This window comes from Protopterus annectens, chromosome 4.part0 (genome assembly GCF_019279795.1).
Source record: "Protopterus annectens isolate FY-2018-M chromosome 4.part0, PAN1.0, whole genome shotgun sequence".
Classification (NCBI taxonomy): Eukaryota; Metazoa; Chordata; order Ceratodontiformes; family Protopteridae; genus Protopterus; species Protopterus annectens.
In genome coordinates, this window is record NC_056733.1 from 155,072,345 (window position 1) to 155,098,349 (window position 26,005).

At 39.3% G+C, this 26,005-nt stretch overlaps 1 protein-coding gene across 1 annotated transcript in view; it reads right to left on the bottom strand.

Annotated features, from left to right (window-relative positions):
• The window catches only part of DNAH9 (dynein axonemal heavy chain 9), a 3,419,770-nt gene that overhangs the window by 2,974,565 nt on the left and 419,200 nt on the right, over positions 1–26,005 (bottom strand). The window contains exon 7 of the mRNA XM_044069722.1: positions 5,524–5,691. Within this exon, the coding sequence (XP_043925657.1) occupies positions 5,524–5,691 (168 nt within the window). The remainder of the gene's footprint in view (positions 1–5,523; positions 5,692–26,005) is intronic.

The window sequence follows — 26,005 nt, forward strand, 5'->3', positions numbered from 1 at the left end:
CCATTCACTAGATAGAACAGACCAAAACATGCTTCAGTTTTTGTCTTTCCTTAGAAGGAACATCATCCCTAACAAATACTGGAGGTTCCAACCCTTGGCAAGATTCAATAAGAGAACTCAGAACCTTCCTCCCAAACAATACCTGTGGAATCTCTCTAGGACCCCCAGATATAATCAACTGCAGTTCCCCTTTGACATCTGGAGTAGATGCCTGCAAACCCTCAGAGGACGTGTAAAAAGATGGATCTATGGCTTCCAGTGGGGTTGCAGCAGAGGAATCCAATGTAGACACCAAATGACCTACAGAGCTATTACCTGCTTCTAGAGGGACATCCAGTGGAGGCTGGACAGCTAAAGAATCTGACTGAGACTTCATGGCCTTCCTTTTCCCTAGCAGGAGGATCTTAGGGTTAAAGGATTCTGCCATGGTACCCTGGGCTAACTGTTTAAGTCACTGGTTTCCAAGATAAATGGGCAGGGAAGACAAATGGGTTGTTAGTATCTTAGGCACAAATGTCTTACAGATACTACAAAAGGTATGGTCATGGGAAACACCCAAACAAAAAATACACTATTCATGATGATTCTTTTGGGAATCTGCCTCTCACACTAACATTTTCCTTTCCTCTATGGCATGAACTCCAGGTAGTAAAATAAAATAAAAGACCAAGAAAAGTAAAAAAAAAAAAAATGGGGCACTTATCTGGTCCTGCTAAATATTCAGTACAGCAGCAGCAAGGCATTCAGATCAACTGGCAAAAATAGTGTTTGAAGTGGTGGCAAAAGTTCCAGGTAGTTGCATCCATATGTCCCTTTCATGCCCTTCGTTCTTTGCAGTGAGCATAAATGTGACGTATGGCACATACAATATATTTTTTAGGCTTTTTCATACTGCCTGAGTGTCAGGCTGCCCTAAGAAGGATATCCCTTCTATGAAGAATACTGCAACAGTGATATAAAAGGACATCATCAGTTCATAGGTGATTACTAGGCTATTGCCTAAGCTATCAATATGTATTTGAATTCTCTATGTATTAATGAGGAGCTTTTCTCCCCAGGCCTCACCTGAAATAGGACAGTTTGTCCAGCTGGACTTCCCCAATAAACAAATGTAAAATAAATAAATAAATAAATAAATAAAACTAAATAATGACCACAGGGGGGGCCTTTTAAGCCTAGACAAGAATCTCAGGATGAGAAATCAAACCTTGTACCTTCTGTCTGTTAGATAAATTCCTTAACCATTATGCAGTTCTCAACCACATCTATCCACCTGCTACATTTTTGAAATGTATCAGGAGCTGGGAGGCTATGGTGAAAACTAATGCATGCACAAGGATGACCTAGAAGATTCTTCACACAAGGCATCCCAGCCAGGAACAGAACAAAAACGACAAGTACACCTAGACAGCACAGCTAGTTACTGAACTTAAAATATGAAAATAACTTGGGTGCAGATGTATGCACTTTAAACTGCCTCCGTCACTCAGACCAGAAGGAAATACTTAATCATGCATTTTAACTATCACATTAGAAGAAGAAGTGAAATTAATGTTAGGTAAAATGTCAGACAATTTCCTTTTAGTCCAGTTAGCTTTATGTTCAGCAGTCCACAATGAGTGGGCATAGCTGTTAATCACTTATGTCAACAATCGGGAGCACAAATAAAAAGATAAATGGCTCAGTCCTTGTCTAGGTTGTGGTAAGTTTGGAACCTCAGTATCTCTGGGAGTCACTGAGGGTTAAATGAAGAAGCACGCTAGGAAAACTTCAGGTTTAAACTCCACAGAATCCATCAACAATATCTTAAACTTATAGAAACTGGACCATAAAAGATTCCACTAACAAGACCAGTTAGGTCTACGTCAACACTACCAGCAAGATCCCCTAATAAAAGGCAACCACTGGTCTTACTATAATTATAACTTAGTATTAACAAAATTATGGCTCCTTTTACACCTTCCTGGACACCTTTTACCTTAATGTCAAAGCTTTGACAATTGTCTGTTTTCTGATATTTTCTGATTATTATATAATAATTTCAGCAATAGTGTGTATTCCTTATATTGTCATATTTTTAAATTCTTGAGTTTTATAATTTCATGATATCTTAGTTTTTGGTATCTCAGCTAGTGTCCTTTAAAGATATCTCAGTATTTGAACATTTGAGCAATAGGGTTTATACATACTCTATGAAGAGGGTCCTAGTTTTTTATAATGTAGTTAGGATATCTCAGCTTCCTTCATTTTTGCTAAGAAGATCTCAGGCCCCACCTTACAGCTGAAGATGGTGTTTTCTCGGCTCTCTTGGACATCCCCCCGCCCCCCAACAAGGTGACGGCACTAGAATTCTCAGTGAGACGTAATAAACTGCCATGTCCGATCAACTTACACCACTGCCTGGTTTATAACCCCTTTCAAGCTCATTTTTACTTGGGGCAGTTCAGCTTATTTTAATTTATTTCAATCCATATTTAATTTTTATTTTTACTGGTATTTATTTTTCACCCTGGTTCTTGAATTTCTGGCTGGGGTTTGTTAGTATTTTATAAATCCTCCTGTTATGACATAACTCTATACCATGAGGGTTACCAAACCCTCCTGTTGACTAATTTGGAACAAAGACTATATCAGCCCAACAATGACCGTTAGTTCACAGCTACAGGGTTGGATCTCCAATCTCCTACTCCCCAAAACAATGGCCAAAAATCTCCACACTCGCACATTCTCGGCCCCTGCCAACACAAAGCCCTAGTGTTCTTAATAAGAGGCAACAGACTGCCAAATAAGACCAACCAACACCATCACTGGCTTTATAACCACTTTAAAGTGCCTCTTCACTGTGGACAGTTCAAGTTATTTTATGTTTATTTTCTTTAATATTGATATGGCACTATGGTCCTTGAATTTCCAGCTGGGGTCCACTGGAATTCTATAAATCCCACTATTATGGCACAACTCTGGACCACTTGGGTTCCCAAACCCTCTTTCTCCAGATTGTAATGTAGACGACATCATCCCCACCATGACAGTTAGCCCACAGCCACTTGATCGAACTTCCATCCCCCTCCTATCCTTGACATTAGCCGTTAAGGCAAACCAACATGGAGCTCCACCACTAGCTGCTCCAAAGCAATATCAAATATCTAATTTAAGAAACCAAACTTCATCCCCATAGTTCCAAATAACTTCAGACTTTGTTCAGCTTCTCTCCTCATGAAAATCCCTTGCTTCATAGCACTATAGGCCAGTAGAAACCTTATCCAAAAAACAGTAACTCATAAGTTTAAATCTCCCTCTCTCCCTGAGGCTCTCCCAAGACAGCTGTCTTTTTTATTTATATAAAAAGCTTGGAATTATTCCACTTGCTTACATTCCTGGCCCCCAACAACAATAAGGACATATGTGTTATCAGTTTTGTTAAGCACATTTTTAACAAAACACAGTCCCACTACCCCATCATTTTCAATGCATATTTTCTTTAACCAGATGCAAGCTTCAAACCTTGCATTTTAATCAAATCACCTCAGAGGTAAACCACTACATGTAACCATGTATTTGGACCTCTATCAGGACTTAGGGAACCATTGCTGATCAGCCCCACACGGTCCCACAGTGATCCTAAACATCACAAAAAAAAAATAATTACCTCAAACTCCCCAGGGCCATACACACTACGTTTATGGTGCACTCCAGGGGAATCAGGCTATACCGAAAATGATGGAAATCTATATGGGTTTCCCCAGGCTAACTTCCTCCACTATATGGTTACAGTGATAATAATTTGGACAGTCATTATGCATTGCCAGCCCTATGCAAATGCATAGGCATAACTTATACATGGCACCATAGGTAGGATTGCATTCTAAATGATCACTGACTTCAGTGGGGATACCTTACAACTTAGACAACATAACTGAAACTAACTGCTGCCTAACACTGTTCAGGTCTTAAGGAGCATTTTTTTACCCAATTTAGATGCTAACAAGCCACCATTTTCAACCACCCTACCCCCCTCCCCTTAAAAAACATTTAGAAAACGATGCTTGAACCATAAATTATGCCTTACATAAAAATACATATTTAAAAGCACTGTTCCTAAGGCTTACACGTGAAGCATTTAATGTAAGGACTTTAATGTAAGTAACACAGAATTCAACCCACAAACTCCCAACTCCTAAAAAGAAATACAACTATTTTTTTAAGTAAAAACATTAGCAACTTCAAACAAACATACAATGCAATTCTTTGGCAGATGTGATGACGATGCGGTGAAAGCACAACACGACTTGATGCCCAGCTTTTGTTTTTACATATTAAAAAAAATAATTGAAGAATTAGAATGATATCCACAAATCAGAGAGCTTCAACAAGACATCACCACTAAGAAACCTATGTCTTATGGATATTTTAAATTTGGGTGACCATCATATGTCATTTTAAAATAAAGGGTGATACAGTAAATACTGTATAAATATGATGTTTTCAATTAGAACAGGTTCTCTACAACCATATGTAATTTTAAATCATGGCACTTTTGGTTGGATACCCATCCACAAGCACACAGGGTCAAACCCACCACGACATCATAGGGGTTTTCAATAAAGTTAATCCTCCCCCTACATGCCCTATATGACATAATGGGAGGTGACAACCCTGGACTCTCCCTATAAAATTATAATAAAAAGCTCTGTCTAAACCACTTATACTTAGTCATCTAAGCAGCGCTCATCTGCCAATAAAGAAACTTCCAAATAGAACTGAACTAAGTACTGGTCTTCTTTTTAACAGAGTGCTGAAGGACTATGGATTTTTTGACACAGGGACCTGAAACCAATGTGACGAAACAAAGAGCACCCCAGGACCACAAGAGAAGGAGGCACCCACCAATACAGGAGCTTCTTTCCCCAGGAGCATCTCCTCCAGTACAGTCATGCCAATGTTTCACCAGGACTTAATGATAGTATATCGCTGGCCCCTATATTGAAACAAAGGGTCTGTTTAATTTGAATTAATATCAGTTTTTCATGTCCTACTTCTGGAATTAAAAAGTCTGATAAGTGATGTTATTTACATTTTGACTTAGGTGTTTGCTGTGTCAAAAATGCATTTTAAAATGTATCTAGTGCTTTTTACTATTTTTATGACTTATTGTTTTAAAAATCTTGATATGTCTTTAAATATGTAAATTATTTAGTGTTCTGTATTAATTGCATGAAAGAATGTGATTGGTTGTTTATTTCGCCTATGAGGGTACTTAAGCTGTTAAGTTGGGCTTTTTTTTTACAATTCTGATGATGCCAGTGGAATCCAAGGTGAAAGTGTTTAGTTATTGGTCTATTTGCTACTCTGTTTGTCATTAAAACAGTTTCCAGTTTACATAATGTAAATAAATGACTGTTGCAATCACCATGCAGTTGCACTATAATTAGTCACGTTTTTAACATAAAACTGATTTAACTGTTCAAAATGTTCAATTCCATACCTGTATGTATAACATGTACTGTAACACAAAAATCTTACCGCATTAGCAGTGTCCAGACAGTCATAGGTACGCTCTGATAACACTTTATACACTTCTTGGAATTCTTCATACATCTCAAATACTTGCTGACTGAGACCTTTTCCTCTTATGCCACTAAACTCAATTTTTTCCAATTTCAGCATATCCAAAGAAGTCATCAAGAGATCCTAAAAGATGAAAAAGTTGTACGTTTTTAACTAGAGATGAAAACATGTATAGCAGGGACACAGAAACAAGTTGCTGTAGTGATTTCTACTTATTCAATGATAGCAGCATAGTTTAGTATATAATTATTTTCCTTTGTTATTCATTTTTCTGTGTAAACCCCATAACCACAAAATGTCTCTTTTCAGGGGGTGACTTAAAGGTACTCTGGTTAAGTGACTTGCACAAACTCACACAACAGGCAAATGGGGACTGAAGGAATTAACTAAGAACTAAACAATAAGGTATATTAGCAGGTCACAGCCTTGATTTCACTCCGTCCTTAAATTTTTTTTAAACAGAGAACAAACCCCTAAGCTGCACTATTCTAGCATTATAACAAACATCACTCTGATGGCCCTGGGAAGATTTCTAGTCTAATTTTCAGTCCAGGCTTCTGTTCCTACCCTCCTGTTTGGCAAATCAGCTAGGACTTCATGTATATATATATATATATATATATATATATATTGTAGTTATTTCATATTTGATGCTGGGGAAGAGAAAGAACCACCAGCCATAAAATGTGTCTACAGAAAACTGCCATAAGTTCTATTATCACCCATGACCAGTAAAAGTACAAAGGATTATCACATTACTGATCATAACCAATTTCTTAATAAAGCAAAGTCTTTCGGCTTTTCCCGGTTAGGGGTCGCCACAGTGGAACTCCGGTCCGCTAATGATTGGCAGTGGATTTTTACAGTGCTGAGTTGCCAGCCCAACGCCCAACCTTCAAAGAAGGCACACCCATTCACGCACACACCTATCTGCATGTCTTTAACATCACTCGAACGCGGGGAGGACATGCAGACTCCACACAGAAGGTGCTCCAGCCGAGAATCGAACAGGAGAACCTCTTGCTGTAAGGCAACAACACTAACCAATATGTTCTCAAAATGAACTTGAAATTCACCTTGATATTAAAGCCTGGGAGGTGAATTTCTTGAATCCATTTTGAGAACCCATTAACAAATGGTTATGATTGCAGACCCAATTGTAATTCTTTGTAATATGTGGAGAGTTATCTACCTGATTGTAGCAGAAGTTATAAAATCAGAACATAAAGTGTCTATCAGCTTTAAATACTACCCCACAATCTGTGCTGCCACATGTCCTATCAACCTAGTGTTTTTTTATTGTTTTTATGTATCTTTACCATGCTATTGCTGAGGTTAGGGCAATGGATTAAGTCTGACTTGTTAATGAATTGCTTCTGTGGTGCAGGGTTTGATTCCCTCAGACTTCATTTGCCTGCTGTTTGATCCTGAGCAAGTCATTTAACCAGTTTGTGCTTTGGGCAACTGGGAAACTAGCTAGTCATCTCAAAGATCTCCTACAGTGTATGCTTAGTAACTGCCAATGAACCATTCCCTTTACTAGGTGCCTATAGTGCATCGAGTTAGGCTGCCCCCACAGAATGGGTGAGCTGCCATCGGCCATTCACTCCCAGGAATTCCATCTCGCTCTTCCAATACCCGAGGCTTTGATCAATCTCAGGATTTCAATGTTGTTGTCAGGGATTTATCCCTCATCCAAGCTATCAAGCAGTTTGCCAATGTCTGTTATTTGTTTGGCAATGTAAAGTGAACTACAACGATCAAAGCTAGCTGTTGGTTTCCAATACAGCTATGTGGTGCCTGCAACAGACTCCTAAATATGGTTCATACATACAAGCCTTGCTATAACAAGATTTTTTTTTCTCAAATTTGGAAAATAATCATTGTGCTCCAAGTATTACACAAATGTGGACTGTAGTCAAAGAACCACTTGGTTCATCAACCAGCCTAATTCCTTACGTAAAGAAGAGGTGTAGATTCTGATTAGCCAGCCTATTATTCTTTTCCTGCAGCTGAAGAAGGCTTACCTTTCACTCGTTTCATGCATTCCTGAATGCTATTGGCTTGTGTTGTGTCTGCTGCATGCAATACTAAATTACATCAGCTGCTTACCCTTCAAAATATACAGAAAGGCTATTCAAGTCACCCACCTTCCTTTCTGTAAAAAAAAATGTTTCTTTGCATCTCCATAAGTGGCTCACATTTTAACTTCAGAAATTGCTATTTTGACTTTAACAACCAGTGTGCATGCACTAAGAGTACTTGAAACGTTTCACCTTCTCTGGGAACAGTGTCAGGTGGGGAGTTTGACTGGGGCAGTACACCTGTCAAAGAGTAATGCAGGTGTCCTAAGGTGAGCTCAGGGAGGACAGAAACCTCCTGTGGAGCAGAAGGGCAAAAGCTCACTTGATCTTGATTTTCAGTATGAATACAGACCGTGAAAGCGGGGCCTCACGATCCTTCTGGCTTTTTGGGTTTTAAGCAGGAGGTGTCAGAAAAGTTACCACAGGGATAACTGACTTGTGGTGGCCAAGCATTTATAGCAATGTCTCTTTTTGATCCTTCAGTGTCGGTTCTTCCAATCATTATGAAGCAGAATTCACCAAACGCTGGATTGTTCACCCAGTAATAAGAAACACGAGCTGGGGTTATACCATCATGAGACAGGTTAGTTTTAACCTACTGATGATGTGTTGTTGCAACAGTAATCCTACTCCGTACGAGAGGAACCGCAGGTTCAGACATTTGGTGTTATGTGTATCCCCTCTGCTAAGACCACAACTAAAATCTTGCAGCAGACTGCAGTTACACATCTCTTACTCTGCAGCAAGGAATTGCTTCATTACACCCCTCTATAATCTAGGACATGCAGGTATAGGGAATGCATCATATTCAAATACTTTTCCTGGTTTCCTTATAGTATTCAGGTCTGAAGTATCAGAATATGTATGGGCTACTGATAGGTTTACATCCCTGGTTATCTTTAAGATTCATGCACCTATAATCAAAAGGAGCAAGTAGAATGGATGCGCACATTTTCTGTGCTGGGTGACAAAATTTAGACACCATAAGTATAAACACAGCCTTCACATGCCACCATTTTCCTTTTGTACACTGCATTTGTCATAGTATCCTGTACAGACACGCCTAGAGCAGTACGGTATTCAGAACTTGACTGTATAAGAGAGACATTTGCAGAATAAATGTCACCTGCAGTCACTGGGACCTCAGCTGCAGTGGGCTACCTATGTAGTTCAAGTCCTTTTAACATTTTTAATTTAAAACAGCATGGTCCTGCATTATCATTTCTGCAGTTATGGAGAAGCATTTCAGCAACACTGAGCATAACGGGAAGAACACCCTGTGAGTTAACATTTTTTTTCCCACCCATCTTCTGTTAAGTGAAGTCCTTGAAACTTAAAAGTGCACATGTACCGGATCTGGAAAAAATATACAATTATGGGAAAATAAACCACAATCAATAAAGCCAAGTAAAGACTAGACAAAGAGGACTCATCATTTAATGAATGGTGCTGAAGGCCCACAGATCTAATTCTGCTGGGAGCTATATAGTCAATAATTCCAGAGACGACATCTGTGTCTTCGAAACAGTCCTTGTATGCCAGTGCTGCATTTTTCACACTGCACTTCCTGACTGTCTGACAGCATCAAATTGCTTGGTAGACACCTGATGTCACCTTAAGAGTGGACCCATATTTTAATGTCTTGGATGTCTACTTTAGGATTTCATGACCAAGAACTTAATTGCTACTCCTTAACCCATGTCATGTTTGCAAATACTTTCATACATACAGCTTCTCATCCTTTGTACAAAGTGCATTTTGTGCAGATTTTTGGATCATCCATAAAAGAGCAAACCTTTCTCCACTGTTGTTCTGTGGTATGAGAAATGGAAAATGCCCAGAACTGGTTTCTCTGATTGGCAAAACAAACGGAAAGGATACTTTGAAAAACCTCTGAGATAGCTCTCCTCTAATAATTCTTAGGTTCTCAGTCATTGTTACTAAGCATCTATCTGCTTCCTGCCTTTTTACCAGTCTGACACTTAGCACACCCCCACCCTTCTTATCTATAGTCCAATATAGATTATCAGCTGCCTGTGAAGTAGGTGAATGGAAGTGATTAGTGAAATCAGAGAGGTGACACTCTTTGCCTTACCTTGAGCTACATCTCATAACACAGGTAAGAAATCATTTGCTTGACACAAATCCTCCCCACTGTGAAACCATTCTTTTCATAATACTGACCCTGCGCCTCTGTAATAAATGCACCACAATGCTCCACAGTAGGGAATCCATTCACTTCAGTCCAGCTGTTGTTGTACAGACAGAGCATATCAGCTCATTTCAGTTCCCCTGAAACTGCCCTCTGCCTTCCAGTGGAGTACAAAGACAGGTGCCTCTGAGGCAGGATGAGAAATGAAATGTGTTGCAGTATTGATTTGAGCAAAGGACACATATTCTCAAGAATGTTCACTGCAATCCAACTATGGGTACAAGAGATGCACAGTAACTTATACTACTGTTACATTGTGCAGGAATTCTACATGCATCCCTTTTAAAATAGCGCCTTTGCTACTTAATAACATATATAAACTTTATTTTCCATCCTGTCAAAAATGTGAAATAACTTGCCAATCATTGTTCACCATCGTGTCACCCACCAGTACTTAAACAGGATACCTTTATTACTAATCACTAATAAACTACACTGTCCGCTCCCAAACATCATCATCAAAGGGAGTCCTACACTTGCTCTGTCTTATGAAAACTAGCAAACACCACCTACCAGTTTTCTTATACTCTGTATTTGTTACCAAAGAAAAATATATTTCATTTACTTTTTTCCATTTTAAATACCATGCAATACAGATACAACTAAATGTTGTCTATTTGTTTACTTGATTTAACTATGAACACCAAGGTATCATTACCATAACTGTATCTGGTCTCACATATCCTCTGTTTGCATTAGTAAAAATATTTAAATATGTACTTACCATGAATGCAGTGATTACTATATAATCCTTAATATTATGTATATGTTTTTGAGATTTCCCATGTAACTAATATGTAATCATTAATAGGTATGTGTTGTTCAGGAGTTTTCCATGTAACCGTCATGTAATGCTTAAAACATTTCTATATATGCTCTTTGGGTTCTTTTCTGTTCAGGTACCTAATGTGGACAGTGATACAGTCATAATGACCATCACTGGAAAATAACATTATCAGCTTGTAACACATCTGCACTGGCATATTTAGGCTGTGGGGCAGGGCCGCATGACCCCCCTCCCCTTTTGATCATGAGACTACAAATCTCTCAATCATATCACTTTTGGCAATACATGCCAATCTGCCAAACTGTACCGAACTGCTATTCCCATTGAGTAAACTACTATAGACAATGTTTTTCCCCCCTTTCTTTACTCTGTTTTTGGCATGTAGTATTGTTGGCTACAAGCAAACTGGTATAAAAATATCTCTGAACTGTCTGGCATTCGCTAAAAACATACTGCTTTTGAACTTATAAAAACAGGGTCCTACAGAATTGTGAGTAGCCCTTTAAATGAGGATTTCTGGTGATCCATTTTGCCATCAGCAGCATGACAGCATCATTGAAGTCACACCCACAACTGGATGTGAGTGGCTGTGGAAGTTTCATCAGCAGCATGACAGCATCACTGAAGTCACACCCACAACTGGATGTGAGTGGCTGTGGAAGTTTTCAATCTTCCTTGCTGCTTGTTGAATGTGAAAATATTTACTGCCATAGTTACACAGTTATAAATAAGAAGCCGGCACTAGAGAGAGTATGTACATCTGTCCAAGTAGGTGAGATGGAGGCAGGATTTTTTTAACTGATATAATTATTGTCCGACCGTAGGAGTTTACTCATCCTTGAACTTCACTTCAGACAGAAGGGACCCAGACAAGCCAACATTCTATAATTTAAGTGCCCTCAGTGCAGTGCTACAGCTGGAAGCAACACTGAAGCGAGTAGGCCACACATCTCAGATGTTTGAATGGGGCTCATAGTTTTACTCAGTTCTTCCTGCATATTTCTCGCAATCCTTTGAGTATTGCAGTCAGTAAAGAGAGACATTTTAGTTTCAGACATTTTGCTACACACTGCATCAATTACTGCTTTCCAAAACAGAAGCACATTTTAAACAATAAACATGTATAAATACAAACTGCTAAAAGCTAGTTTGGCTCTCACATCACATAGAATACAATATGAGCTTTGCTTATTGTTATATCCAAAAATGCATACAGATATTTTATTTATGTATATAATTTATTTATTTGTTTATGTCAGACTTCATGTAACCTTGAGAGTACTGTAAAACTACATCTTGAAATAGTGGCTTTATTAGTTAATTGCATCCTGTAGTAAAGGAGTGCTCTGTAAAACACTTTAAAAAAATGAGAATTTATTTCTTAAAAATAATCAGATTAAAAAAAAAAAGATCTTGGTAATCTTTAACCTCCTTAAGTGTCTTAACACTAATCTACTGGCAGATAATGAAGAGGATAAAGGCTGTGAAGTGTTAAAAAGCTGTTAACAAGCTTCTTCTTATGGCACAAGTTTGATCCCCATAGCCTTCATTTGCCTACTGTGTGACTGGAGCAAAGCACTTAGCCAGACAGTGCTTTGAGGCAGTTGGGAATTTGGGATAGGCTCATTAATGGCCTCTTGTACTGCATGCCTAGTAACTACCCATAAACCCATTTAAAAGGCACAAGGCTAAGTGCACACTAAGTTGGTTGTGATAGTTCAGTGCTGCAGTACTGTAGGCTCTCATTTTGTTTTTGTAAATGTATTAAGATGCAATCATCAAGGTTACTTTCACGTATTTAAGGTGTCCATCTTTGTTTTTACTTAAGTTGTATGGATTTCTTTTCAAGGCTTCATGTATAGTTAAAAAAACATCCATTGCATAGATTATTTTAGTTGATACAGTAATGTGACTATGTAATTTTGCAATTTCATTTTTATAAAATACAAATCTTATTTTGAACATCTAAATGAAGAGTATTTCTTAGCACAGAGATGGCTTTCTCACACACAATTGTTTTTCATTTACCTGTTTGGGTGGACACACAAGGCACTGCACTGTTTGACCACTCATTTTTTTACAATGAATTTTTACCTATATGACACTTCCATCTGCTTAACTTATACTTGTAAGACATAGGTCTTAACTCTGTTACAATCAACATTTCAGAAACAGCTAAACTGGAACTAAATAAATAAATAAATAAATAAAATCCAAAACCAAAGGAATGGCATGACCAAAGACAAAAGCATAAATATTTATTACAGAAATGCACAAAATATAAAAACACAGTAGTAAATCCAAGTCTGTCAATAGCCTGATAATGGATTTGTGTTTTCTGCTTTGTTAATATATTTTGGTTGTGTGTTATTTTATCAGTCCTAGATTTTATTATAAACATTCATTCAGTTTCTCATTACAATACACTAATATAATTTATTTATTGTGTGGTCTTGCTATTTTTAAGGTTTGCAAAAGCTGTTCTTGCTCTAGACTTCTTTCAAGACCTTACTACAAAAGACACTAACTACATCTCTTAAAGTGTTCCATCACAGTTTGAATATACAACCCTACATTGGTAATATACAACCTTACATTGGTAATTTAAGTGTCCACCCTATCTTACCAATATTATGTGGGCCTTTTTTAATAAAAAGCTTTGCAAACATACTATTAAGCAACTACTCAGAGAGTTCCCCTGTATGCCTCAATGACATCACTGGAGGGATAGTGTGGCAAACACCAGCAATGGCACCCATACTGCTAACGAGTGGTGCTATGTTCATCAACAAGCATTTGACAAAAACATCAGCACTCTTCCCTCTCAAGTTACCCAACTGTGAATCTACCTTATGGTGTATGCATTATACCCTCCTTTCTACCACACAAATAGTGCTAAACCATACAGAAACTAATAGGCTCATCATCTTCTGCTTCTCATGGCATTAGCATTTTAGCATTTTCAACCATCATAATTTGGAATGTAGTCATCCAAAACCTAATTCCTTCCTACAAATAATTCTGGAGCTGCAGTCCTACATTACAGCCATGCAAACTACATCACCTACAGGATGCTGAGCCGCGTCTACATCCAGGCATTGCTGCAACAGAATTAAATAAGTGCATTAATGCCAAATACGGAAAGGACAAACCATTAAATCCACAGCAAAATGGAGTCATATCAGTTAATGACAGAAGCCACTACTGTCAAAATAAAACAAAGCAGTGCCTAAACAATATTTGTTTTTCGCCCTCACACCACTCTTTCTTAGTTCAGTCACACAAGAGCTGACAAACACCAAAGACTACCTGCATCAAGACTTCATCCCACTCCCCAACTTGCACAAAAAAAAAAAAAAAGACTGCAACAGACAAAGACAAAACAATAAAATATTTCAACTTCCTGACACTCAGGTCACCACAGACTATAAAATGTTTAAAAAGATAACATGGAATGACATTTCTACAGCAAAACATCTAGGAACAGGAATGTCATTGAAATAGTCATCCAGTCTCTCTACTCCAATGCAGCTGATTTTGAAATAAATGCTACAATTAAAGAATAAGATGAAAAAAAAATTCTGAATTTCAGTCCCTGGTCTCTGTATAACAACCAGCTGTATTACCATTACTGGAAATATAGTGAATGGAGTGCCATGATCACACTCCAAAACAGTTAAATAATATCCTGTCTAAGCACTATAGTGCAAGACCTCACTTTCACAACACAGAGGATTGTTAAGCACCCCCTGAGCACTGTTAACAAGACCAGAAAACAGCAGCAGTAGCATGGCATGAAATGGCTTTGTTTCAACTCCCTGTTCTGCCTGCTGTCTGCTAACATACACCCAGCACTTTGGTTACAACTGCTTCCCTTACACAGAGAGTATGTAAGATGTCAACCACTTCCACACTGCGTTATCAACTTTCAAAGTTGGTACAATGCATCACATTTTTTAAATCTAATTTTTCACTAACTAGTAGTATATGGAGAAGATAAATCTCCATGTACTACAAAGAATTATGATCAGATGTTCGATCGTAACACAAAATTATGTGCTCTCGATGTGGAAGCTCTCCAGGTGAATTTCTTGGTATCCATGCCTTAAACACATGCTATACTCATTATGATTGTTGACCTAATCATATTCCTCTCTGTTATAGTCTCTGTAGTAGAAAGAATAACTGATCTAAAAGTCAGTGCTTTTAAGTGGAAGACATTACATTTGTTATTTTAATTACACTTATTATCCCTATATATATTTAAAATATTGTTACCAATGTTTAGAAACCTGAAGAAATGTTTTTCCTTACCTTAACTACTTATGTTGCATAACATTTATTTTATTTTATTATTTATTTATTTATTTATTTGCAGTTGGTTTACCAGGATAGTCCATTGGGCCAAAGTGAACCCATTTTCAATGGAGTCCTGGGGAGAAAAGCTCCATAAACAATCAAGGTTACAAAATGATGTAGATAATAAGTTTACATGTGTTATAATATAGCGCAGACCAATTAATATAGCAATATGACAGACTGAAAATATACAATTAGATTAGACAAGAACAGACATTGCAAACAGTAAGGTTTTAGATAAATGAACAGGTAGTGCAGAATTTTAAGGAATGATTACAAGATATATACAGGAACATTAATATATAGAAAGTTTAAGTAAGAGGTGTAGACTAGAATAATATCTAGTTTGCAAGTAAATAACAACAGTTTATGAGTTTGAGGAGAAGTTAGAAGGAGCACTGTTGATAAAAAGGGAGAAAAAGAAATTTTGCAGTGTGAGTTATGTGGGGTGGCAGCTGGAGCATTCCCACTGGGATACTAGGTATGAGTGAAGATTTTTTTGAAGATAGAGTAAGTAGGGGTAGCACGAATGTGTGGTGGTAGGGAGTTCCAGAGTCGTGCTAGACTAAAGGATAGAAGGTGTTTGCCTGGGGGGCGAGCTGGTTTGTATATTTCTAGAAGATTTTGGTTGTTGGATCATAGTACTCTTGTCAGGTAGATGCATTTTAAAGGCAGAGGAGAGGGAGGGACAGAGTGAAGGGTTGAGAATGAGCTTGTGTGCTAAAGTGAGTTGGGTATATATAAGGTGATTAGGTAGTTCTAGCCAGTTTAGTTTATGGAGAGAGGAACAATGGTGAGTAGAGTACTTATGGCTAGTAGCGAACTTGGCAATTTTGTTGTAACAACATGCGAGTTGAGTTTTCAGAGAGGATTGTAGATTAGTTAGGAGTGGAGCTCCATAGAGAAGGGAAGGTATGAGAAAGGATGAAGAGAGGGGGAGTTTAGTGGTGGGTGTAAGATAATGGTTTTGTCGATAGGGCATACCTAGTTTTTGATGTTTTTTTTTGATATTTAGTTGTATGTGGGAATTAAATTTAAGCTGATTGTCAATTAGCACGCTAAGTAGCTTTGTCTCTGATACCAGTTCCAGAGTTGTGTTATTATGACTAGTGATACAAAATGTGTTATTGTTGAAAGGGGTAACTTTAGAGGGAGTAAATACCATTAATTTGGTTTTTGAAGCGTTGAGTGCTAAATGATTATTTTTCATCCATTGTTCAGTGGTTGAGAAAGCATCTTGAGTTAGCTTTAGAAGTAAACGGACAGAAGTGGCAGAGCAAATAATAGTTGAGTCGTCTGCATATTGGATAATGTTAGAGAACGGGATAGAGTTACGAAAGTCATTAATAAATATGTTAAAGAGGAGGGGACCTAATATGGAACCTTGTGGAACACCAGTTGGTGTATTAAGGAATGAGGAGGTGGCCTTTTTCCATTTTACTGCTCGATATCTGTTGGATAAGTAGCTGGAGAACCAGTTCAGAGAAGAGAGAGATAGGTTAAGTTTACAGAGTTTAGCTATAAGAAGACTGTGGGAGATAGTATCAAAGGCCTTAGAGAGATCCAGTAGAAGGGTAGAAACAATATGACCAGAGTCTCGGGCTTTGTTTACAGTTTCCAGGAAGGAGAGGAGGGCAGTCATAGTACTGTGGCCTGGTCTGAAACCATGTTGTGTGGGAGTTAATAGGTCCTTATCAATGAGGTAAGGTAGGAGTTGTAGTTGGGTACACTTTTCAAGGAGTTTAGAGATGGGAGACAGGATAGCTATGGGACGAAAATTATTGACATTGTTATTATTGCCTCCTTTGTGTAAGGGTATGATAAAGGCCTTTTTCCAAATTTGGGGGACTGTGCCTTCTTGGATAGAACGGTTTATTAAAATACTAATGGGGTAGGCAATTGCTTTGGCAGCTATGCTGAGGAATTGTGAAGGAATATTGTCAGGAGCATTTGAACCTGGTTTCAGTTTTAGAAGAAGTTTTTTTATGGTAGAGGTGGGTATGGGTTTTAAAGAGAAAGGTGAGGAGTGGGAAGAGGGGGTATTTGGAGGTGGGAGTGATGAGGATGGAGGGAGAGTGGGATAGGAGGTGGAGGGTGCAGAATGAGAAGATGGGAGAGGGGGGTGAACTAGTGGATGGTGGTGGAATGTGAGTGGATGAGGGTGGGGGTAATTCGGATGGTGGTGGAAGGTGAGTGGATGAGGATGGGGGTAATTTAGAGGGAGTGGAGATGTTAGGGAAAGATGAGGTTAGTTTGGAAATAGAATCAATGAAGAAATAGTTAAATTGAGTAGCCAGGTCTATGTCAAGAGCATTTGGGTTTGGGGTGGGGGTGAATGGTTTACTGGGATTTAGGAGAGTGGAGATGCCTTTCCAGAATTTCTGAGGGTTAGTTTTATTGTTGTTTTGGAGTAAGGAGAAGTAATTTTGTCGATCAGTGGTGATCATCTTTTTTACTTTATTACGGAGTGTTTTGTATTTATTGTAGAGGAGGGGGGTCTTATTTTTCTGGTAGTGTGTCCAGAGTTTGTCTCCGTGTCGCATTGTAGTAAGTGTAGATTTGGTAAGCCAGGGGGCAGTTTTGGTTTTTATTCTTTTTGTTCTTAGTGGAGCATGATGGTCTAGGAGGTTTAAGAAGGTAGTGTTGAAATGGGCGACTGCATTATCTAGAGGAAGTGTTTTTAGAGTATTCCAATTTATTGCTTTCAGAGAGTTAGAAAAAGCTGTAGGGTTAAAGTTTTTTAGGTTACGAGTAGTAATAACATTATGGGTACGATGAAGAGGTGAAGGGAGGCGGTGTGTAAATGTGGGTAAGTGGTCACTAAGAGGATCAGGAAGAGTACCACTGTTGGAGAAGTAATGGGGGTGAGAAACTAAGATCCAGTCTAGGATACTGCCACTGGAGGGTTTTTTTGAGGGGCGTGTTATAGAGTTAATGAGCTGAGAGAAGTTGTAGAGGTTAATGTTAAGTGGATTTGAGGGAGACTGAATGGAGGCCCAATTGATATTCATGTCTCCTAGGATTATAGTTTCATTACCGATGTTATTGGAGAGCCAGGAGAGGATGTCTTCAAGTGTAGAAATGTTATCACCTGGGGGAATATAAAGGGAGGCTGTACATATATGCTTGTGTTTGTTGATTTGAAGTAACGTTAGTAGTAACTCTGCATTATTAAAGTGGGGAGCGGGTTTATTGCAGGGAGTAACTGATAGTGAGGATGAGTATAGGAGAGCTACACCACCCCCTTTTTTGTGAGACCTGTCTTTTCTAATGATAGAACAGTTTGGTGGGAGTATTTCAGAGTCTTTTATATGGGGTTTTAACCATGTTTCAGAGATGGATAGGATGTCAGGTTTGTTGTGTGTAAGCCAGGCATGCAGGTTTGGGATTTTGTTGACTATGCTTTGGGAATTTAAAGAAGTAAGTAATATGGACTTGTTAATAGTTGCTGAGGTGGAGGGACCTGGGTTAGGGTGGATGTCTCCTGATAATAGGGTGGTGATTAGGTATAGGATGGAGTAAGAGAGGTGGTTTGAAAGTTTGGAGTGTACATTGGGCTCAATTGTGATATTGGAAGAATTGCTAGTTATTATGGGAGTGGAATATCTTTGTGAGGTAAGTAGTTTATATGGAAAAAGTAGATTTTTTTTATAGGATATAGGTGTGGAGAAATTGGGGTGTGTGAGTGTTGGAGAGGTAAGGTAATGTGGTTGGTTGTATGAAGAATTGGGAATGGTAGATATTAATGTGTTGGGTGAGGTAGAGAATAAAGGAACACTGTAGAAGTAGCAGTAGTAGAAAGGAGATGTGTAAAGTTTTTTTAAGCATAATGGGATGAGGTTGTCAAGAATTGTTAAGTAATTACTAGATTGATTATATGTATAAAGGAGCTGGTAAGGTTTTTATAATAAAGAGGGTAGTGGGATGTTGGGTATTGTTTAATGTAGTGGTGATATTGGGTGTTTGCTGGTGAAGTGATTAGAGTTTAGAGTGGGCGGGGTAAGGGAGATGGTGTGCGAGATTGATTAGGTAATTGTAGTGGTGGGTGTGGTTTATGGAAGGATAAAGGTAGAGGTTCTGGGGGCGGGTGAAATTTGGGGGCAGGGTAGGGGAGTGGAGTGAGGGCTTAACGGAGCTGGGAGCCAAGGAAGGCAAGAGAAGACCAAGAACCTATCAGTGGAGTATGGAATGCAGACAGGTAAGTACAGGGGACAGGGGTATAGTTGGATAGAGAGGGCTATGGTGATTTAAGAGAGGAAAGTAAAGTTAGAACTTGGTGCTTTTAAAGGGAAAAAGTAAAGTTAGAGATTGGGCTGAATACAAGAGAAATATTGAGTTGAAATTAAACTAGTGGGGAGAGGGTGCCATCTAGTGGACAGATGGTGAGATGCACCTGTGGCTCCACCAAGGCTATTCCTGGGGTATATTAAATAGGGGGAGAAGGGGGACAATATAGGTCAGGGAGCTGGGAGAGGAGGAAGTATGGTTATACAGAAATTGGAGGAAAGGTTGGCTGCTGGCTTTCTTGGCAAGGAAGCGTTCTCAACACCTAGCAGGGCTTAAATAACTGTAGTAGTGTAGGTTTACCAACTGGTGCACATACTTCCTTGGTTCCTTCAAGGAGATGCTTGGTTCTAGTCCAGTAAAAGGGATGAGGCAGCAGAGTTTATAAATATTGCTTGAAGGATAGGTTGAGCTTGTAATAATTATAGTGTAGGTCTAGGCGTCCACACGGGCGTATCCACAGTGGGTAACACAGGGCCTGAAAGTGTTCTGACGCTGAAGCCAGAGATGCACAGCAGCCAAGAGCTTATTTAAAAAAAACAATTTTCATGAAAAAAAAACATGTAAACGCTCTGTTTTTAAGAATGCACTTTTTAATCTTAAGCATTTTTTTCTAAAGACAGAACTTTCCTTAATGAATAAATTCTATAAGACTGCACTGATTCACCCAAGTATAAAGATTGTGTGTGTGTGTGTGTGTGTGTGTGTGTGTGTGTGTGTGTGTGTGTGTGTGTGTGCGCGCACATATGTTTTCTTTATGTGCTGTTGGGGCTGTAACAAATGACTGAACTGTCAAGGCTGTGTCATATTTCACTGATCTTTTTCTCAGTGCAACGAAGACACGACACGTTTCTCATCTTCGCTTTCAGTACTGTTTGTTGTGACATGCAATGCAACTACTAAGTTTAATCATCTCAGAATAAATCAGTCGCTTTAATGGAGTGTTCCTTATTTTAACTTCATGCTGTCATGTGGACATTGCATGTTGTTTGTACTTGTATGCTATTTACCCTTGCTGCATGAAACTGAGATCTTCTACCTTATTAGAGTCATGCATTTGTTTCTTTGTTTACTTTCTAATCATGTATGATGCCCCTAGATATAAATGCCCGTTTTCACAGGTGACGTAGCAATCTGCAGTCTGGTTAAGTATCTTACCAGGCATTACACTGTATGCAACTACAAACTATGGGAATCACACTCAGAGCTACAGAATGAAGTTTGTATCTTTAAGGTTCCGTATTAACAATGGCCACTTACAAGTTGATATATGCCTCAGACTGCAATCTGGGTGTTCCATTCCCTATTAAATTACCTCTTACAGTGTTTGCTTAAAAGACAATGAACCCATTGTAGACACTTGTATCAAAAGAAGCTTCAGCTTTCTTGACCTTAGAGTGTGTGAGAGTTGATTTCTTTACATGGGACTCTAGTGAAGCCATATTGTTCCGTCTGATGTTTACTTTCAGGGTTTATTTCTGTGATATAATTTGCAAAGTGCATCTATTCTAATCTCTGCCTGTTTTCTTTGGGACATTTGTTTACTCCTTATGTACTTTCTGCAAATTAGCATCAATCTACTGTCTCAATTTCTAAAGTTCTGGAAAAAATTGTTATGTACTTACCATAATGTTCCATCTGTGTTGTGCATTTTCATTTTTTCCTCAACACATGAGTTTGGATCAGAACCTTGGATTCAACTCAGATGTTGCAAGAGCTCGTAGCAATCAAAAAGCTCTCAACCTCCCTACCCTACCCAAAATGCCTCTCTTCCAAATACCTCAGATCTTGTATGCTGAAAAATATAGAAAGAGAATAGATTAGAGAAATACCTTGGTCAAGAGAAAGACCATTTCTGGTGTTTGAGACTAGGCAATTTGCCTTCTAATAGAGGAAAGGACAGGGGGATGGAGGGTGGGTTGTTGAGGAAAAAATGAAAATGGACAACATAGGTGGAAGGTTATGGTGAGTACACAACTATTTTTATCCGATGTTGTCAATTTTCATTTTATCCTCAACACATGGACAGAGTCCCTAGCTACCTTTTTCCTGGGTGGCCTTACAGAAGGATATTTTTTCAGAACCATTGAACCAAAGGAGGCCCTACTCCTAGCGACCAAATCTAATTTGTAATGGTGGCCTTACAGAAGGATATTTTTTCAGAACCATTGAACCAAAGGAGGCCCTACTCCTAGCGACCAAATCTAATTTGTAATGAGTAATAAATGTATGAGGGGTAGCCCAGGTGGCTGCTAAGCAAATATCATCCATGGATGCTCTGGACTGAAAGACTGAAAAGGTCACCATGGCTCTAGTGGAATGAGCCCAAACTGCTTTATGCAGCTCTAAGCCTTGTCTCTTGTAAATAAAAGATATGCAATCTGTAATCCATTTGACTAAAGTAACCTTGGTCACTGGAAGGCCCAATCTAGACTCTGAAAAAGAGAAAATAGTTGGCTTTCTTGTCTTATGTCCTTTGTTCTATGAAGGTTAAAATGTAATGGTCTGTGAACATCTAACAAATGTAACAAATATTCACCTTTATTGGTGAAGATTGGGAAGAAAACTGGTAGATTAATAGTCTGGTTGATGGTGTTCTCTAAAACTATCTTAGGCAGAAAGGATGGGTTAGTACGCAAGGTAGCCCTGTCTTTATGAAAAGCCAAGTATGGTGGCTAGGATGATAAAGCCTGAATCTCTGATAATCTTCTTGAAGAAGTGATGGCTACCAAGAATGTAGATTTCCAAAAGAGAAATTTGAGCTGAGAGGTAAACTGCTGGTTCGAAGAAAGGCTGCATAATTTTTTGTAACACCAAATTTAGATCCCAAGGTGGTGAAGGATCTTTATAAGAGGACTTTAAGAGAGTTCTTCTCAAGAAGGCTTTGCAGAGCTTATGAGAAGCTAGTGAGGAACCATCAAATACAATGTGAAAATTTGAAATTGCAGCTAGCTGCACTTTAATTGTAGAGTAAGCAGCTCCCTCATTAAACAACTTTGCTAAAATAGGAGAAGAAATAGGATCTACATCATTTTGTTGTGTCCAATGTACAAATCTCCTCCATTTACTGTTATACAGCTTCCATGTAGACAGTTTATGAGAGGGTAAGTAGAATGCGATGCACTGGTGAAGAGAGCATAGATTGTCTGGCTATTAACAGAACTGGAGAAACCGAGCTATCAGCTTGAGACTGTGAATATTCAGATGAGGCATTCCTGTTGGATGTGACAGATGGTCTGGAATTAGCTATAGAATCCATGGTTTCCTCCATTATTGAGGCCAAAGAAAGGGAAACCAGATTTGTTGAGGCCAATATGATGCAATAAGGATTACTTCTCTCCTGAACCTGTTCACTTTCTGATGAATTTTGGGGATTAATGGAGTTGGGGGGAAAGCATATAAGGCCAATTATGAGTGACAGAATCCTTCAGGGACTCCCTCTTGAGGGGATTAGGGCAAAATACCTGCTGCATTCATTGTTAAGAGAGGACACAAAAATGTTGCAGCAAGGCTAGCCCCACTTGCAGAATATGTTTTCTGCCACTTTCTGATTGAGGGACCACTCGTGATACATAATAATGGATCTGCTCAACTTGTTTGCTATCACGTTTGGCTTTCCCAGAATGTGTGTTGCTACCAGAAAGTGGTTGGACAAGATCACCCACTGCCATACTCTAAGCGCCTCTCAACATAAGGGGTATGATCTGGTTCCCACTTGTTTGTTGATGTACCAGACTACTGGCATGTTGTCTGACTGAATCGCAACTGACACCAGAGGAAGAGCATTCTAAAAGGCTTGCAATGCTAGTAGCAACACTCTTATCTCTAGGACATTTATGTGTTAGTTGGCCTCTTCTGTAGACCAGGTGCCTTGGACTGCTTCTCACAGATATTGCTCCCCCACCTTAGCTGGGAGGTGTTCGTGGTCACTGTGACCTTGGGGTAAGGGGAAACAAAAGGAGGACCTTGTATTAGTTGATCTGATTGAATTCAACATGAAAGCTTCTTCTTGCAAATGTTCATGATTGTTATTGGGGTTGATAAGGGTTGGCGAAGGATTAACCACTGTACTGCGAGCAGCCACTGTAAGATTCTCATGTGAAATCTTCCTAGTGGAAATAGTATTATTGCTGCTGCCATAGAATCTAAGACTTGAAGTACCATTCGAGCAGATACCCTTGAACTGTGTAGTAACTTTCTGACCTGATCGCTTATGCATCATAAGAGATTATTAGGCTATCAACCCAGAGGTCATTTTAAGCCTAGCTGTTTCAACCCAATGTAATACCGTAGAGGTACTAGTCAATACCCAAGATTGCATTTAGTAATGACTGCCCACATCCAGGAGGGCTGTGGGTGCTATCCCAGTAAGCATTTATGGTGCTCCAGCCACTCATCCAAATTCCTCTTGAACAGTGTCATACAGGTGTCCTGTTTCAAGTGAATTGGTAACGTGTTCCAAAGACATGGCAGTCACTGGGAAATAAATCTGTCCCTACAGCATGTCCTATTTAAGTCACAGGCCATATTTAAGTCCCTGGAATGGGTGTCCCTAGACCCATTTGATTTACAGATATTCAGTAAGTTAATTAGGTTTGGGTCTTGGGTTGCTTTCTAGGCCAGGGTATGTCTCCCCTAAGAAGTCTATATGATATGGAGTATAGTGACAGTGATTGTAAATCGGTCCTTGTAAGGCATCTACTGGAGGCCCTTGATCTTCTTTGTTAGAAACCTCGGAGGTGTAGGTGCTTAGTATGGTACCTACTGAATGGGGCGTTATACTCAATTATGGGCCGGATAAGTGCTGAGTATAGGGGGGGGTTATAACTTCTTTTGCTCTCAGGGTGATGCCTTTACTAATTGAGCTACATGGAAAACTTTCCTTACAATGGTAGACATGTGGTGGTCAAAGTTAAAGTCATGGGTCAACCTGTGATCCCAGGTCCCTTACCACTCCATGGGTACTTAGGGTATTGCTATTTATTTGATTGTGCGAAAGGACATTGTTTGTGCCAAAGGGAATGATGATGCATTTCTTTGCATTCAGCTTGAGACCATGACTAATACACCAGTCGTTGGTCTGTGTGAGACCATTCTGGAGTATACTGACATCATTTGGGGATTCAATTATTGCACCTAGTATGCAGTCATCTGCAAATTTGGTCAGCCACAAGTCTTTAGTTTTCACCTGAACTTCTGAGAAGTATATACCAAAAAGAGTAGGAGAGCCCAGCACTGATCTCTGTGGCACCCCACAGGTAACAGGTCTGCTGGTTGATGTGGATTCACCCACTTTGATAGTGTGTGTCTGCTTTGTGAGCCAATTGGCAACCCATCTTACAATGAAGGGGTTTACATTCAGTTTGCTAAGTTTATTAGTAATGCCTGAATGTGGGATTGTATCAATAGCCTTTGCCAAGTCAAGGTATGCTGTGTGCACAGATTTGCCCCATCAATGGCCTTGGTCACATTTTCAAAGAAATCCACCAGATTTAACTGGCAGAATCTGCCTTTCACAAAGCCAAACTGGGTAGGATCCAGGGTTTGGAGGTCAACTATGTCTTTATTTATGAGGTCCATAATGATACATTCCATGGCCTTGCAGATGAGGCTGGACAGGCTTACGGGTCTGTAATTCCCCAGGTCTGTTGCTAGGCCACCTTTGTGGAGGGAAATAACTGTAGCTGTTCTCCATTTTGCAGGAACAAAGCCTGTGGTTAGGCTGTGATTGAAAGTGGTACTTAGTGTGATGTTAGTTCATGTTTTAGCTTGTTTAGAAGACAGCCTGGGATGTCATCTGGTCCCATAGAGGCCATGTTCTTTGCCTTGAACAGAGCTTTGAGAACCTGCTCTTCAGATATGTAAGGTGGGGAGGGTTTGTTGTAAGTTAAGGGGGGGGATAAGGGAGTGGAATTTTTACCAAACCTATCTGCTAGCAGGATTGCTATTTCTGTGGGTCAGTGTGCGTGATACCATTAACCATCAGTTCTGCACATGCTTGGGTTCTACACTTTAGGTTACGTACATAGCTGTAAAAGGCCTTATGTTTATCCCTGGCAGTACTTGCTAGGTTTCTCTCAAAGGAGCTCTTGAAGGATGTGACAAGTTGTCTTATTTGCCTTTCAAGGCTGAGGATGGTGTTTTTCCATTGTTGGGTCCTTGTCTTTGTTTTCTTGGACAGCAACTTTTTTCCATTTATTGTAAAGCTGGTTGATGCTGGAAGTCCACCATGGCAGCTTGATTTTACTTGGGGCTCTGACTTTGATTCCATCTTGTACAGCCAAGTTTATACACTTATGCAAGTGATTGTACAGGGTTTTAGTGTAAGCTTTGGCATAGTTACCACTTTCAGCTTGGGGTGGGGCATGGAATGCATTTACACCTTCACCTAGGAGGGTATAGTTTACCTTGGCAAAGTTTTTTAGTATGATTTCACCCTTTGTGAGTTCTGGTGTTAGTGTCAGTTCAAAGATGACAAATTTGTGGTCAGTTTTAATTAATAAGGGTCCAACAGTTGCAGCACTGCACCTGTTTGATATGTTGGTGAGGACCAGATTTAGAAGGTTTGTTCCTCTTTTCAGGGCATGGATAATTTGCTCTAGGGTATTTGAATTCCCGAAGTCATGGAACTTTTGTGCTAGCGAGTTTGAGCTAGAGTAGGTTTCCCAGTTGATGGTGGGATAATTGAAATCCCCCAAAACCAGTGGGTTC